Source organism: Aythya marila (genome assembly GCF_965140915.1).
Source record: "Aythya marila genome assembly, chromosome: W".
Taxonomy (NCBI): Eukaryota; Metazoa; Chordata; class Aves; order Anseriformes; family Anatidae; genus Aythya; species Aythya marila.
The window spans coordinates 3,668,601-3,683,052 of record NC_139081.1 but is presented as its reverse complement, the minus strand read 5'-3'; the positions used below and the strand labels follow the sequence as shown (position 1 = coordinate 3,683,052).

The 14,452-nt window shown below is 43.7% G+C and overlaps 1 protein-coding gene across 2 annotated transcripts in view; it reads left to right on the top strand.

The window, feature by feature from the left end:
- Nucleotides 1–7,616, top strand: part of LOC309889557 (ubiquitin-associated protein 1-like) — an 86,002-nt gene extending 78,386 nt beyond the window's left edge. For both annotated transcript variants that reach the window (XM_082782419.1, XM_082782420.1), the window contains exons 5-8: nt 2,236–2,271; nt 2,728–2,925; nt 3,711–3,812; nt 5,539–7,616. In XM_082782419.1, the coding sequence (XP_082638545.1) occupies nt 2,236–2,271; nt 2,728–2,925; nt 3,711–3,812; nt 5,539–5,679 (477 nt within the window). In that variant the 3' untranslated portion in view covers nt 5,680–7,616. The remainder of the gene's footprint in view (nt 1–2,235; nt 2,272–2,727; nt 2,926–3,710; nt 3,813–5,538) is intronic.
- The last annotated feature ends 6,836 nt before the right edge of the window (nt 7,617–14,452 follow it).

Sequence of the window (14,452 nt, the reverse complement as noted above, 5' to 3'; positions counted from 1 at the left end):
ACAGTAGAGGGAAGGGTTGCCATCCAGAGGGACCTGGACAGGCTGGAGAGGTGGGCCCATGAGAACCTAATGAGGTTCAACAAGGCCAAGTGCAAGGTGTTGCACTTGGGCTGGGGCAATCCCAGGTATTTATATAGACTGGGCGAAGAAGAACTTGAGAGCAGCCCTGTGGAGAAGGACTTGGGGGTCCCGATGGACGAGAAGCTGGACATGAGCCGGCAGTGCGTGCTTGCAGCCCAGAAGGCCAACTATGTCCTGGGCTGCATCAAAAAAGGGGTGGCCAGCAGGGAGAGGGAGGTGATTGTCCCCCTCTACTCTGCTCTTGTGAGACCCCACCTGGAATACTGCGTGCAGGCCTGGGGCCCCCAGCACAAGAAGGATGTGGAGCTCTTGGAACAGTCCAGAGGAGGGCCACTAAAATGATCAGAGGGCTGGAGCACCTCTCCCATGCAGAAAGGTTGAGGGAACTGGGCTTGTTTAGCTTGGAGAAGAGAAGGCTCCAGGGAGACCTCATTGCGGCCTTCCAGTACTTGAAGGGAGCGTATAAACAGGAGGGGGAACGCCTGTTTACATGTGTTGGTAGTGATAGGACAAGGGGAATGGTTTTAAATTAAGACAGGGGAGATCTAGGTTAGATATTAGGAAGTTTTTCACTCAGAGGGTGGTGAGGCACTGGAACAGGTTGCCCAGAGAGGTTGTGGATGCCCCATCCCTGGAGGCATTCAAGGCCAGGATGGATGCAGCTCTGGGCAGCCTACTCTAGTGGTTGGCAACCCTGCCCAGAGCAGGGGGGTTGAAGCTAGATGATCTTTAAGGTCCTTTTCAACCCAGGCCATTCTATGATTCTATGATTGGCTCCCTGAAGAAAAAGCGTGAAAGGTGTAATTAGTAATAGTTTCTGAGGTAGGGTTCCCAAAGTATGGAGTTGACGGCAATGCTGAGTATAAATACCGGATTAGTCTCATGGCCGGTAATTTTATCATATCGTAAGCCAGTGTTACACAGCACATCAAAATAATAACCCTATACCAACCCCCAGAAGTGATAAGCAACACAACAGGGAACACATACACTAAGTAATGTGCTATATAACTCAGTTTGGAAAGCAGGCACGGCAGACTTGAGATCACAAAAATCGGCATTGTGATTAGCAACTATTAAACTGATGTAATGCTTATAAGAATCTTGTTTTAACACGCTCTAGTCAGATCTGTTGTTATCTCAATCCCTCATGCCCCACGTTAGGTGCCAAAAGGACTGTTGTGGTTTAACCCGGCCGGTAGCTAAGCACCACACAGCCATTAGTACACCCTCCCCCCTCCCTCTCTGGGATGGGGGAGAGAATCAGGAAAATGGAGCCTATGGGTTGAGATAGAGACTACTAATAATGTGTGCAAAACAAGTGATGCACAATGCAATTGCTCACCACCCGGTGAGAGACGGGCTACCGGTGTGGCTTAGCAAGGACCTGCAGCTTTAACTGAGGGAAAAGAGGGAAATGTACAGGAAGTGGAAGCAGGGTTGTGTAGCCTGGGAGGAACACAGGGGTGTCATCCGGATGTGTAGAGATAGGATCAGGAAAGCCAAGGCACAGATGGAGCTGAACTTGTCAATATGGAGCTGAACTTGGCAAGGGATGTGAAGAATGACAAGAAGGGGTTCTACAGATACATAGGCAGGAGGAGACAGGCCAAGGAGAGTGTTCCCCCTCTGATAAACGAGACGGGAGAACTGGCTTCCTCAGACATGGAAAAAGCTGAGGTACTCAATAAGTGCTTTGTCTCAGTCTTCACTGGTCTGTCAGGACCCTGAACCTGAAAAATTAACTCTATCCTAACTCTATCCTAACTCTATCCCAGCTGAAACCATGACCAATTTTTACTGTCAGAGATAGGTGTTGTTAGCCCAGTGCTGGGCATGGGACAGTATTGGATGCTGGTGAGAAACCACGTGTGTTTAGCCATTGTGCCATTTTGCTCATATACAGCATGCAAAGTGCATTGCTTTGAGAGCAGAACAAACAATCCTTATGATTATCTTATAACTACACACAACTGCATAACCTCTACTGCATAACCACTACTGCATAGCCTCTGTGGATTACTGATCAGGCCACAGGTCTCTCCAGTACGGTAGACACAGTCCGCAGTCTCTTCCCTGAAACCTTTTTCTCCAGCTGTAGCAAACTCTGCTTGTGTGTAATGTTCATCACCTTGTTCATGTGTTGTCCAACAGGTACACCCAGACAACAAGGAAACAGAAATGCCTATGGTAAGTTCCCACCTTCCTGTGTGCTTGCATTGCGTGGTATTTGTAAAATGCTGCTGGGGCGTTTCCAGAGGTAACATTCCTCTGAGTACAGAAAATCATAGGTGATGAGTGAACTGCAGGGTGAGGGAAGCAATCCCTTGCTTCTTCCAGGGTAAAGGGCTTTCCCATATCATAAGGACCTTTACTGTTGGAAAGGTTGGGTGTGAGAAAGTTTCAGTCCTGGCAGTATGTATGTAACAAGAAATCTAGGTAATCAAATGTCTTTTTGAGGGTAAAAAGGGTGTGGTAGGAGTCAGACTACATAAAATGCTTGGTTTCATCCTACCAATGAGCAACTTCCCCAGCACAGCCTTGGTTACCTAATTTTGTGGGGTGTCCTAGTCCTGAAGTAGCCAGGAATGGGGACATGGATGCAAAAGATGACCATCACCTAAGCCTCTGGGTTTTCCCTTGTAGGTAATGCACCAAAACTTCCCAGTGTCTCAAGTGCCCAATAACACCAGCTGCGCAAAGCGGTCAGGTGGCCCTGCTCCTGACATACAGCAGGCCCTCTCCGCTAGCGAGAGGCAGTGCATAGAGACCATCGTCAACATGGGGTACTCGCCTGAGAACGTCCTGAAAGCCATGAAGAAGAAGGGACAGAACATAGACCAGGTAAGAGTTTTTGCAGGAAGAGAGAAACCTTTGAGTGGGTGCTGATTCTGCTGAGAAACAGCCTTAGCTTTGCAAAATGGAGAGGGAGGGCACTTTATTCTAACAGTGGATTGCAGAACTGCCCCAGAAGTTTTCACCTGGCAGAAAAGGCTTCCCAAACCAAAGAACATCTGCATAAGTTTCTGTTAATCTGCTTCAGTCAGCACAGTCTTCCTCGAGTCACAGAACAATCCTTGGGAAGCTCGGTATGGATCCATGCCTTTAGTGCTGCGTGACCAAAAAGCAAAGCACCTTCCCTTTTTGGAGCACAAGGGGTTACTCTGATGATGCCTCTCCCTGTAGAGAGACGGGCCCCTGCAGGCTTACTACAGCCATGAAAGCCTCGTGAGGCACCAGTGACTGACTTTTTGTGTGCTCTGACTGTGGTGTTTCTTGCCATGTGTTGCCTCAAACGCTTGCTAAAACCATGTCACGGAGCTTTTCTGCTCTGAGTGATTCAGAATGGAAGGCTAGAGAAGGAAGGCTGTTTGACTGGAGTGAAAGATGAAGTTGATGGGAGAGCACAAAGACAGAAGGACTTGTTTGCTGTTTTTTTGAACAAGCTCTTGCACAAAGAGCGTCTCAAGATAGAGTAAGAAGAGCTTTGTCTCGGTTCCCGGTGATAGAGTTGTGCTGGTCCCCCTGGTCTGGGATAGAGTTGTGCTCAGTTCCTCTGCACGTACCAAGGTGTACGACTCTGTGCTGTGAATGCAGCTCTGCAAACTTCTTTGTTTTGTTCCCTGCAGGTTTTGGATTACCTGTTTGTACACGGACAGCTTTGTGAGAAGGGCTTTGATCCACTTCTTGTTGAAGCAGCTTTGGAAATGCATCAGTGTTCAGAGGAGAAGGTGAGAGTGCCGTGTGCTCTGCAATAGTGAGAATGCACCACAAAGGGAAATTCCAGCACTATGAAGTGGTTGGTGTAATTCTATCTCCATGGTAATGTTGCCTTGTTGTCAAAACTGGCTGCCAAAGAACATTCTTGTGGTGATGAAGGGAATATGTTAAAACATTAGATTTCTTCTGCATTGGTTTATTGGTTTATTACCCTTACTCACATGCATTTTTATGAGGACAAGCTCTTTTTAAAGACCCCGCTTATTTTGATGGCAATGTTCCAAACACAGTGTTGTCTTTTGAGCAAGGTGCTCGGTACAGAGAGAGTTAACTTCAGAAGCAGCAAATTATCATCAAAACCCTTCCAGCTTACCCTGGCTGTAAATGTTCTCCACTGTACAAATTGGGTTAGGACTCTGTCTGAAAGAAGCTGGAAAAAAACAGTTTTTGTGGTTTATGGTGTGGCTGCTTTGCCAGCACCAAAGGTACAGAGGACAGCAGAACTGCTTTTTAGTGCCTGTTGTGTGCTGAGTTATAATGGGAATTCTTTGGAGGTGCAATTCACCCACCTTCCCCCCGACATATACATACAGCTAGTGATGAGCTTGCAAACAGAGAAGCAACAGTGTGAAGATAAGGGAAGTGACAGTGTTTCGGAAACACATTTGCTAGTGGCTTAACCCCCAAATTGGAAATGACTGCTCTCCTGGTTGTCTGTTTTAACCTGGTTTTCCCCTCTGGAGTGGAGGCACTGTAAGTAGCAGAGGGTTCATAAACATTTGAGTTGATTTACTAGTTGTCACTGTTTTAAGAGCTTGGGAAGGATTTGTTTGGTGTTGGTAGTATAGCACATGGTGTTGTGGTGGCTTTACCCCGCTGGGCAGCTGAACTCCATCACAACAGCACTCTTACTCGCCCTCCTCAAAAGAAGAGGGGGAGAAGAAAGTATCCTTCCCCTTTCCCAGCTCTTATTGCTGTGTGACATCACATGCTATAGAACATCCCTTTGTTTGGTTTAGATCAGCTATGTGATGTCCCCTCCCCACCTCTTGCCCACCCCCAGCTTGCTGGCTCTGGGGGCCTTGGAGGAAGTCCTGATGCAGTGCCAGTATTGTGCAGCAATAGACACAACACTGGTGTGATACCAGTGCTGTTCTAGCTACAAGTGCAGAGCACAGCACTGTATGGGCTGCTGCAGGGAAAGTTAACTCCATCCCAGACAGACCAAGTACAAGTGTCCAGTAGGATTTTTCATAATAGCCCCATTTTGCCCTAGATCTGAAGAGTCATTTTATAGTGAGGGCTGTTGTACTGTTCTTCTCAAAGTCAAAGTAACTTGAAAAAACTTCGTATGCAGCTGGAGCTGCTGGATGGGGGAGCAAAGTGATATTAATCAACCTTTCTGGGAGTCTGAATTGGGACAGGCTGATTAATTTCTACTGAGAGAGACTACCCCAGACTAGGCTTTGGTGTGTTTACTGAAGAGGGTTTGGGAGATGCAGGACTGCAAATGCTGGGAACTGAAAGTGAGGCCCAGAGGGCTGCTGCATGCAGAGCCCTGCCAACTCTTGTTGGAGTGGATTTGCTTCAAACTGAGCGTGTATGGGCTGTGCATGGGAGTGGGATTGTCCCCATGGGGTGCCCAGTCGCTGAAGACCATCTCTGTGCTAAACCCCAGCTCTGAGTAAGACTGAGCCCTGATCTTTTCTCTTGCAAATAATCGTCTGTCTCTTTCAGATCACAGAACTTCTCCAACTAATGAGTCAATTTAAAGAAATGGGCTTTGAACTAAAAGACATTAAGGAGGTCTTATTATTACATAACAGTGACCAACACAATGCTTTGGAAGATCTAATGGCCCGTGCAGGAGCCAGCTGAAAACACATTCCTGGGATCTCGCATGCCAACTTCACATCCAATGTGACTTGGTCTCGGCAGGAAGGAGTCCAGCTTTTCACACACATGGGAGCGTTACTGGGCAAGCCTACCTGCGTGCATCACTCCAGCATTTCTCTTTCCACTGGGAGACAACTTTCTTTCTTACTTTAAATTTTTAAAGTGTCCTTTCCTAAGTTTCCTTTTTTTCCAGCTTGGCCATGGAGAGTTTAAACTGCCCAGCCTCTACTGGAATTGTACATAGGCAGAGACTGGAGTGGTTCCTCCCACTGTTGCAGTGGAGTTGGACAGAAGAATATGAAGTTGGTTCTGAAACCTAGGATGCTTTGGTTCTTTGAAGCTGCTTTCATGGTGTCTGCTTGTACTGAATTACTTGACTGTGTCACAGTCCAAATTAACTGGTTAAATTTGACCTTCAGTGCAATGGAATTTAATTTTTTGGTTGAAAGTTAGCCTATAACTTAGTAAAAACACTGGTTCAGAAACTGTCACTATGCATAAAGAGAAGCTGTTCCTCTTGTGATTGTTTTTAACCCATGCATCCAACACTTCTGCCAGACATGAGTGTCCAATGCTGAGCGGTGTATACGTTCACTTGGAACAGGTAAACCATGAACTCGGCCTGGCCCTGCAACTGCTGTTGGTTCTTGAACCCGAAGGCAGAGAGCTGGGGCTCAGTATTCTTAATCCCCCAGGCTTGTAGAATATTTAAGAAAATGTTCTGCTAGGAAATCAATCATCTTTTGTTTTAAATAATACTCAGTGTGATGCAGGAGGTTTCTTTCAAGCACTTTCTTTAAAACAAATATACTCACTGCATTAGTTCCATTTTCCACATTGCTGTAGAATTACATAATAACATCTAGTACTAGAAATCAGGTTTTGAGTTGTTTTTGATAGTACCGAGTATTATGTTATACATTGTTCAAGTTCTAAATACATAAAATATCATCAGTCTTGAGGAATCTTTAAAGTAATTTGCTAAATATTTTGATTCTGCAGAAGAACAACTAATAAAACACTCAAATGTAGCTCCCAATGGCATGGTTCCCATCTCTCATGCTCTTTGGCTTCAGCAGATGAAGAACTTGCTAGATCCTGCAAGCCCAGGTGCTGCTATCTCCTGGTTTCAGAAAATAAAAATGTATAAGATTCCTGCTATCACCTTTCTACACAGGTTAGCTTTTTAAGGGTTAGGTATAGAGACTGGTGATCTGATGTACAGTTTTACAATGTACTGAGCTGTGTTCCAGACACTTCTTGTGTTGCATTTAACAGTCATGAAGATAAATAGTGAGCTGGGCACCTCATTGATCAGACATAATAGCCCATTTTACAGAGAAACGAGAGGGAAGGGATTATTTCACATCAGGTCATAGGGCTTGTCCAACTTCTGCCTGGCTACAAGTCTGCCAGGTTGTACATGAGAAACAGCAGCAGTGTGTAGCCCAGGCCAAGTGGAACCTCACCTTCTTGTATTAATAATTGTTCTCCACCTGAGAGCAGAGCTTGCTGCATTTATTCCCAGGTCAGTATCTAAGAAGTTGGGAAGTGTCGGTATCCTTGGGGCTAGGGGCTACAACTACTACCACAGAAAAACGAATCATTCACAAGCTAATTTGGCAGAACTCCAGCTATCTTGTGCATTGTATCTTTGTCCTGCACGGACATCAGCACTAATGAAGATTAGCTCAGCTGCCCTAGCTTATGTTTCTTAAGCGCTTTAAACACTGTGTGGTTCAGTGTGTGGCTTGGCAGGAATCTCTCCTGCAGCCACAGTTTCATGTCTGGAGAAGTTGCAACCGTCTGAAAGTAGGAGAGAAACTGATATGGGAAGTCCAAGCTAATTGCATTGCTCTAAGCAAGGTCATGCTGTGAAATATACTCCGTAGTGTTAAGTTATTCACCCACCGCTGGGAGGCCTGCCATGATTGTCAGAATTCTGCTAGCCAGAAAATGATTGCCTGCTACAAGGGGCAAATAATGGCAGGGTGTGACCAACAATTAGCAAGAAAAAATCTCAAATACAATAAAATAATAATAATAATAATAATAATAATAATAATAATAATAATAATAATAATAAAGGTTGCTTTGTATCATTGCATTCTCTGCCACAAAACTACTACAGCTTATGGCTCTTATGCTGCTTTATGAACTTGTGTGTTATCTGGTAATACAGCGCATGCAGCTGTGTAAGAAAAATCTCAATAATTTTCTTCAGACAGGATCTTCTGTGAAGCTATTTTATTCGCGATTGCAATGGTGGGCGTCCTGGCAATTAGGAGCGCATTTTAGTAAACAAATCATAACCTTTTATTCCATACTACCCGACACCTGATCACGTCCCCTGTTTCCTCATTGGCTGAGTACTACAGGTTCACAAGCTACTCGACGCTCCTCTATACCATATATGCACAATATTTTTGCTCAACCCTTTAATTTCTCCTTTTTCCCTTTAATTTCTCCTTTCTTATGCTTTGAGAACTTGTGATCTTTGTTTTACTGTTCTCAAACTGCTCATCCTGTTTTTCTCAAGCTTCTGCCTTATTTTGGAACAGTGAGGCCTCCTGCTGTCCACTTATCTACTTTTCTACATTTCTCCTTGTTATGACTACACAACTACCTTTGAATACAGAAGGTTATTTTTCTACTGCAAAAACACACTCTACTTCAAAAACATGTTCTACTGCAAAAAAAACCAACTTAGTTTCTCACAATTCCCCCCTCTTCTTTTCTTACTCCTCTTGTTGTTTTTGTACCTCTTCACATACCGCACTCTTGAGCTTTTCCAACATTGAGGTGCAATATTCTTCTTCGGATGTCACGGGAGATGATAGATATACAATGCCATTATTATTACAATACCAACAAATAGTTGTCTGAGCCAATTCTGTTCAGATAACCACGATGTTAGTTTCTCCCAAATGTTTCTAAATCCCCAGAAAGTGTCATCTTGAGCCACTCTACGTAGGATCTTGTTTTGCTTTTTTTCCCCCCGAATATTTTTGAGATCAGTCAAATCTGTCCCATTTGATCTACATATATACAGCAACTAGTATTAATTACAGTGCACACTCCTCCTTATGAGGTTATTAATAAATCTAATGCTATTTGATTCTAGAGTACTATTTTTGCAAACTTATCAAACTTATTTTCTAGTTCTTCAATATATTTACAATACTTTTGTATTTGGAGATATTTACAACGTCTTTTTCTAATTCACTCACCCCTAAACAAGATAAAAAACACTTTGCAAAACTGTGAAATGCTAGAGAATTTTACTAAAGGATTATCTGGAATCCGCTTAATTCCACGTGTGGTCTCAAGGGGGCTTCGGCTTTGTGGGTGTTCAATAATAGATACATTTGGAATGATTGCCTCCAGGGTGCAATCTCCCTTCCATCCTAGGGGCAACACCTTCCTGGATTTATTGCCACATAGCCAGTACCACCCCTTGCCATTTGGGACAGACCATCTGGTTACAGGATTCTCATGTTGTATCTGGTGTGCATTATGTATATTAGCGTTCCCGTAGCTGCCATATTCGGTATACAGTATAGATTATTCCCTACTTCATGGATATTTCCACACCCAGGGTCAGTAATATTGCCTCCTGAGTTTTCTATCATTGTTTAAAAGGCACCTTTGATAACACAGTATGTTGTAGCCAGGACTATGCGTAGGGAGCTCAACTTCAAAATCTATTCCTTCCCGGGACTGAGTAAGATCTGTCATTTTTAGAAATCTAGAGAATCCAGACAGAGTTGCTGCTGGAAATAGCAATCAGGGACAAGGCGTTTTCAGTCTTTCTAGGCATCTGGGTACAAATCCAACAATTATTTCACTTGAGAGATGTTCTGGATTAATTGGAAATGCCGAACTTTCCCTCCATCCTATCACTAATCCACTGAGAACAGGTATTACTAAGATGAACTTAAAATACATCATTTCTATATGTATATATACACCCCTATAATAATTAAGAAATAATAATTAAGAAACAATAAAAATCACAAACTGATAAGGATTCTTCTGGTGGGGATCGAATATCCCCCTTTCTTTTTCTCCCACTTCCAGGGAGTGTTCCCTGGAAACACTCCAATTCTGTGTAATTCAATCCCTTTTACTCATTAATTCATTAAGAATTCTTCTAAGGAGAAGTTAAAGGTTTACAATAGATACTTTCAACAGTTTTAACCTTAAAAGTCTTTGTTAATGCAGTCTCTCAGGTATCGGGGTTAACTGATGCTTTTACCCAGGAATGAGTTCACCCTCTCTCAGCCGTTCTTACTGCCGTCTCAGTAGTCAGGAGCACTTGGAACAGTCTGTCCCACTCAGGTTGCAGTTTCAATTCTCTCCATCAGATCCCAATCTCCTGTTCGGAATGGATGGATCAGGACTTCCAAGTGTGGGAATATAAATATTGTTTTTGCAGTGTTACATTGTTTAGAAGGAAGGAATGTGGTACTGAGATATGCTTACAGTGATAAGAAAGCTTAGCAGGCGACCATGTAAAATGCAGACAATCAGACTCCTTAGGACAATTAGGTGAAAATCACGGTGTCAAGTCAAGTCAGATAAGTGAAGAAGCATTACCACTGCAAGAAGTAAAAATGACAAAAGAAATTTGAAATTTAACAGGCCGGCAACTGAAGGCCATGCATTGTTTGTGAAGCATCAGATAGATTGTGAACCTGGATTACCCACTCAGTGGGGAAACAGGGGAGGGTCCTGCCATCAAAAGGTATATAAACTGTGTTTTGGAACTAGTAGATGCACTCTCTCCTGCTTGTGGGGCGCCCGCCATTGCAATCGCGAATAAATTACTACTTCACTGAGATCCTCGCCTGAGCCTAAGTTATTGGCTACGGAGTGTTTCTCACAATTTGGGGGCTCGTCCGGGATCCAGTCACCTACTGGGGAGCCCCGCCGCCGCAGCAGCAGGAAGGCATGCCCCTCTGATTTCAGCGGTCCTGTGCATCGACGGTGGCGGTTCTGTGGAAAGCTGACAAAGGGCCCAAGACTGGTTAAAGAGGCAGGATCCGTGAAGTAGTGGGGAAGGGAAGAAGGTAGGCACTCCAGGTTTTTAAGAATCGATCCGGTAACTCTGTGCACAGACCAAGGTAAGAAATATTAAGTATTGCCTTGGGTGTTGGGTGAGACTCTGTGTGATGTGTGAGTGAGACGTACTTCTGTACGAAGCGAGTGTGGAGTCCTGATCCACGGTTCCGTAGCTCCGCGAGGGGTGTGGCTGGAGACAGACAAAGCGTGAGATAAAGGAAAGAAAGGAAGAGTCGCAGGAATTTTGGTGTATGGTAAGCCCTCGCACGGGGAAGTGCTGGCACTACACCAGGGGAATCTGGTGTACGGTAATCCTTGCACGGGGAAGTGCTTGGAAGTACACCCCCATTTTCCAGAATCGGAACATTAGTGTGTGGTACACTGCAGAAGGGAAATTTCTGTAGCAACATACTGACGAGGGCTAGAAAAAATGGGAAATATGAGTTCCAGGGGACAGGGAGATATCCCTTGGGGGAGTGCCTACCAAGAGTTCTTCCTGAAGAATGATAAGAAATTGGAAACATAATCCCAAAATTAGAGGGATTGTTAAAGAAAAATAATTAAAAAAAGGTTAAATATTGTGTATCAGTCTGGACAAAAGAACCAATTAAGGAAACAGCAGTATTTTGGCCAAAATACGGGTCTGATGAAAATTCAGGCTTTAAATTTATGTGTAAACAATAAGATTCCTTTTTCAGAGAAGGAGCCAAATTATGCTCCCTATAATCCTAATATTGTACCCGTGGCAGCAGCAGTCACTCCAGGAAGGGAGACAGGGACTGTAATTAACACTGTCCCTAAAGAAGGATCGTACTCTAGGCTCTGGCAAGAATTAGAACAAGGTAGAAGATATATTGAGAATTTTGCCTTCCCTGATACTAACAGTACTAACACTAACTGTGTATCCTCTTAGGTGAACTACCCCCCCTCCTTACCAGCAGAGAGGTTAGGACTTTTTAAGAAGGAGAGGAAGTCTTTATTCGAGGACCCCAACAGCCTAGTTGAACAATTAGACCAGTTCCTACGACCTGATTTATACTCTTGGGGGAGGGAATTATGTCTATAAGTATGTTGTTTACAGGGAAAGAAATGGGAATGATCAGGAGGAGAGCTGCTATACAAGAATGGGAAAGAGCTCATCTTCCAGGACCAGGGGTAATACCGGCAGGGCAGAAATACCCACTTGCCAATCCTGGCTGGAATAATAATAGTGTGCAACACAGAAATCATATGAGAGACTTGGGGTCAGAATGAGAAAGTACTCGGGGATGAGACCTGTTATAAATGGCTCAGTCTTCAAAATAGTATTAAATAAAAAAAAATAGGATTTATTAAAAGAATAGAGGTAAACAAACAGCGCTGGGTGCACTGGGAGTCTCCACTCCACCAGGATGCACACCAGCCACATCAAGTAGCTGATTTTTATACTCCTAGACTAATACATATTCATTACTACTTATAAAAAAAAAAATGGTTATTATAATTAGCTTTCGGGGTCCAGTCCCTCCTACTGGAGCATGCACATCAGTCTCCGGTGGTCCCTCTGGAGGTCTCTAGGGGTCTTTCATGCTGAAGGCTCGTAGTCTTCCTCTCCAAGTTTTTTTCTTGTCCTTCCCCTTTGTACTCCTTGTCAGCGTGTCAAGTTTACACAGCATCCCCTGCAGGTCTTGTCTCCTAGCCTTCCTGCAGCTTCTTTTTTTTTTTCTTCTTAATCTCTTGGCCACCTGGCCAGATATCAGAGGCCTGCATAGTATCCCATAACAGTCACTAGTTGTTATCAGTTGTTCTGAAACTCCCAGACATCAAACACAAATAGCTTTCTTATTGACACTTCACGAGTAATTAAAACATTCCTCACCAGCCATTCACAGGGACAGTCACACCTATAGCAGTGTTAAGTTAATCTCAAAGAAGACAAAAAAAAAGCCTGTAACTGTTAGAAATAGAAGTCCGGAATAACAAAAGCAAACAGGTTCATAAATTTGAGGAGTATTTTCTGAAGACTTGATAAATTGACTAGAATGAGGGGGAGACTGGGACACACTGCATCTGTGGTTCAAGAATTGAATTGCCAGTGCAGGACCCAGAGGCAGACAGGACTGTTCTTTATGGACACGAATTGTTAAAACATTCCTCACAGACCTGAGGACCCAGTATCCCAAGGGCTCTTGAAAGTTCATTGTGTGATTAAAGCCTGGCAAGATATCAGGGATTAAATTAACTAATGAAACCCTAAAAAGTGATGAGGGGTAGACGGGCCTGGGATAACAGTGGCGCTTTTGGGGGATACCAAGCTGAGACTAGGGGATAAAATGATCACTGGGCAATTATTGTATGCACCCGAGGCAGGGACTAACTTGTTGGGAAGGGATTTGATGATGAAATTGGGCATTCAACTAGAAATTGTTAGACTGGAATAACAGTTAATGGAGTAATTATTAATGGAGTGCTCTCAGGCCCTGAGAGCAAACATATACTCACCTCTAACTGGAAAGACCCTGAAATGGGGGCGGAAGCAACAATACAGATGGACGGTTTTACCTCAGGGGTTTACAGGGCCACCTATTTATTTGGGCAAGTTCTAAAACAGATTTTGGAGCAATTCCACGCTCCTGAGGAGGTATTACTGTTACAAATATGTGGATGATCTTTTATTGTCAGGACAGGAGAAAACAGTTGTGAAGGAAGCTACTAACAAGCTATCCAACTTTCTGGGAAAGCAGGGCTTGGGAGTATTGAAAAACAAATTACAATATGGAGAAAGAGAAGTCAGGTATTTAAGGCATCTAATGTCTGAAGGAAAACAAAGAATAAATGCAGAGAGGATTCAGGGAATTGTTGAAAATTAAGAAAGAACTAAAAAGTTTTAAAAGAAATATTTTTTTAAGGAATCAGGAGCCACAAAGTCTGAAGGAAAATGGATACTCCCTGATGGGAGAGAAATGCTGAATAAAGTGATAATGAGGCAAATATTAATTGTTTTACATCAAAAGAGTCATTAGAAGGTGTAAGCAATGTGTGATGTTGTGCTAAGAAAGTATGTCTGTGTAGGAATATACACTTTAGCGAAGCACATATGCAGAGGATGTACCAGGATATACCTGTCAAAACGTAAATAAAAAGGTCTTCTGTAGCCCATCTAGAGGGGGGCAGGAGCCAGGGATTTGACCTTTCCAAAGTATACAGGTAGACTTTACTGAGTTACTTGTTTGTCCTAATTGACCACGTGACTGGATGGGTGTAAAGCTTTACTGCAAGGATTAAAGCAGGCCTTAGAGACTGAGTGGGATTTTCACAGCCCCTGACACCCCTCCCCTTCTGGGAAGGTGGAGCGAATGAATCAGACATTAAAGAAGCAATTAACTAAATTAGTGTTAGAAACCCAACTTCCTTGGGTAAAATGCTTACTCCTACAGGTTTAAACAGCACCAAGAAAGGATATAGGAATTTCAGCATATGAGACGCTGTTCAGATTGCCCTATCTGGGCAGAAGGGATGAGATACCACAATTCAAATCGAGAGAGTTTTCTTACGAACTGTATTCTGGGGTTGTCCTCTTCTTTGTCATCTCTCAGGACCTGTGGGTTGTTGGCTCAAACCCCACCTTTGGAATTCCCCATTTACCACCAACACCCAGGAAATTGGGTCTCATTCACAGCTGGAAAGAGTTAACTCTGTCCTGAATGGGAAG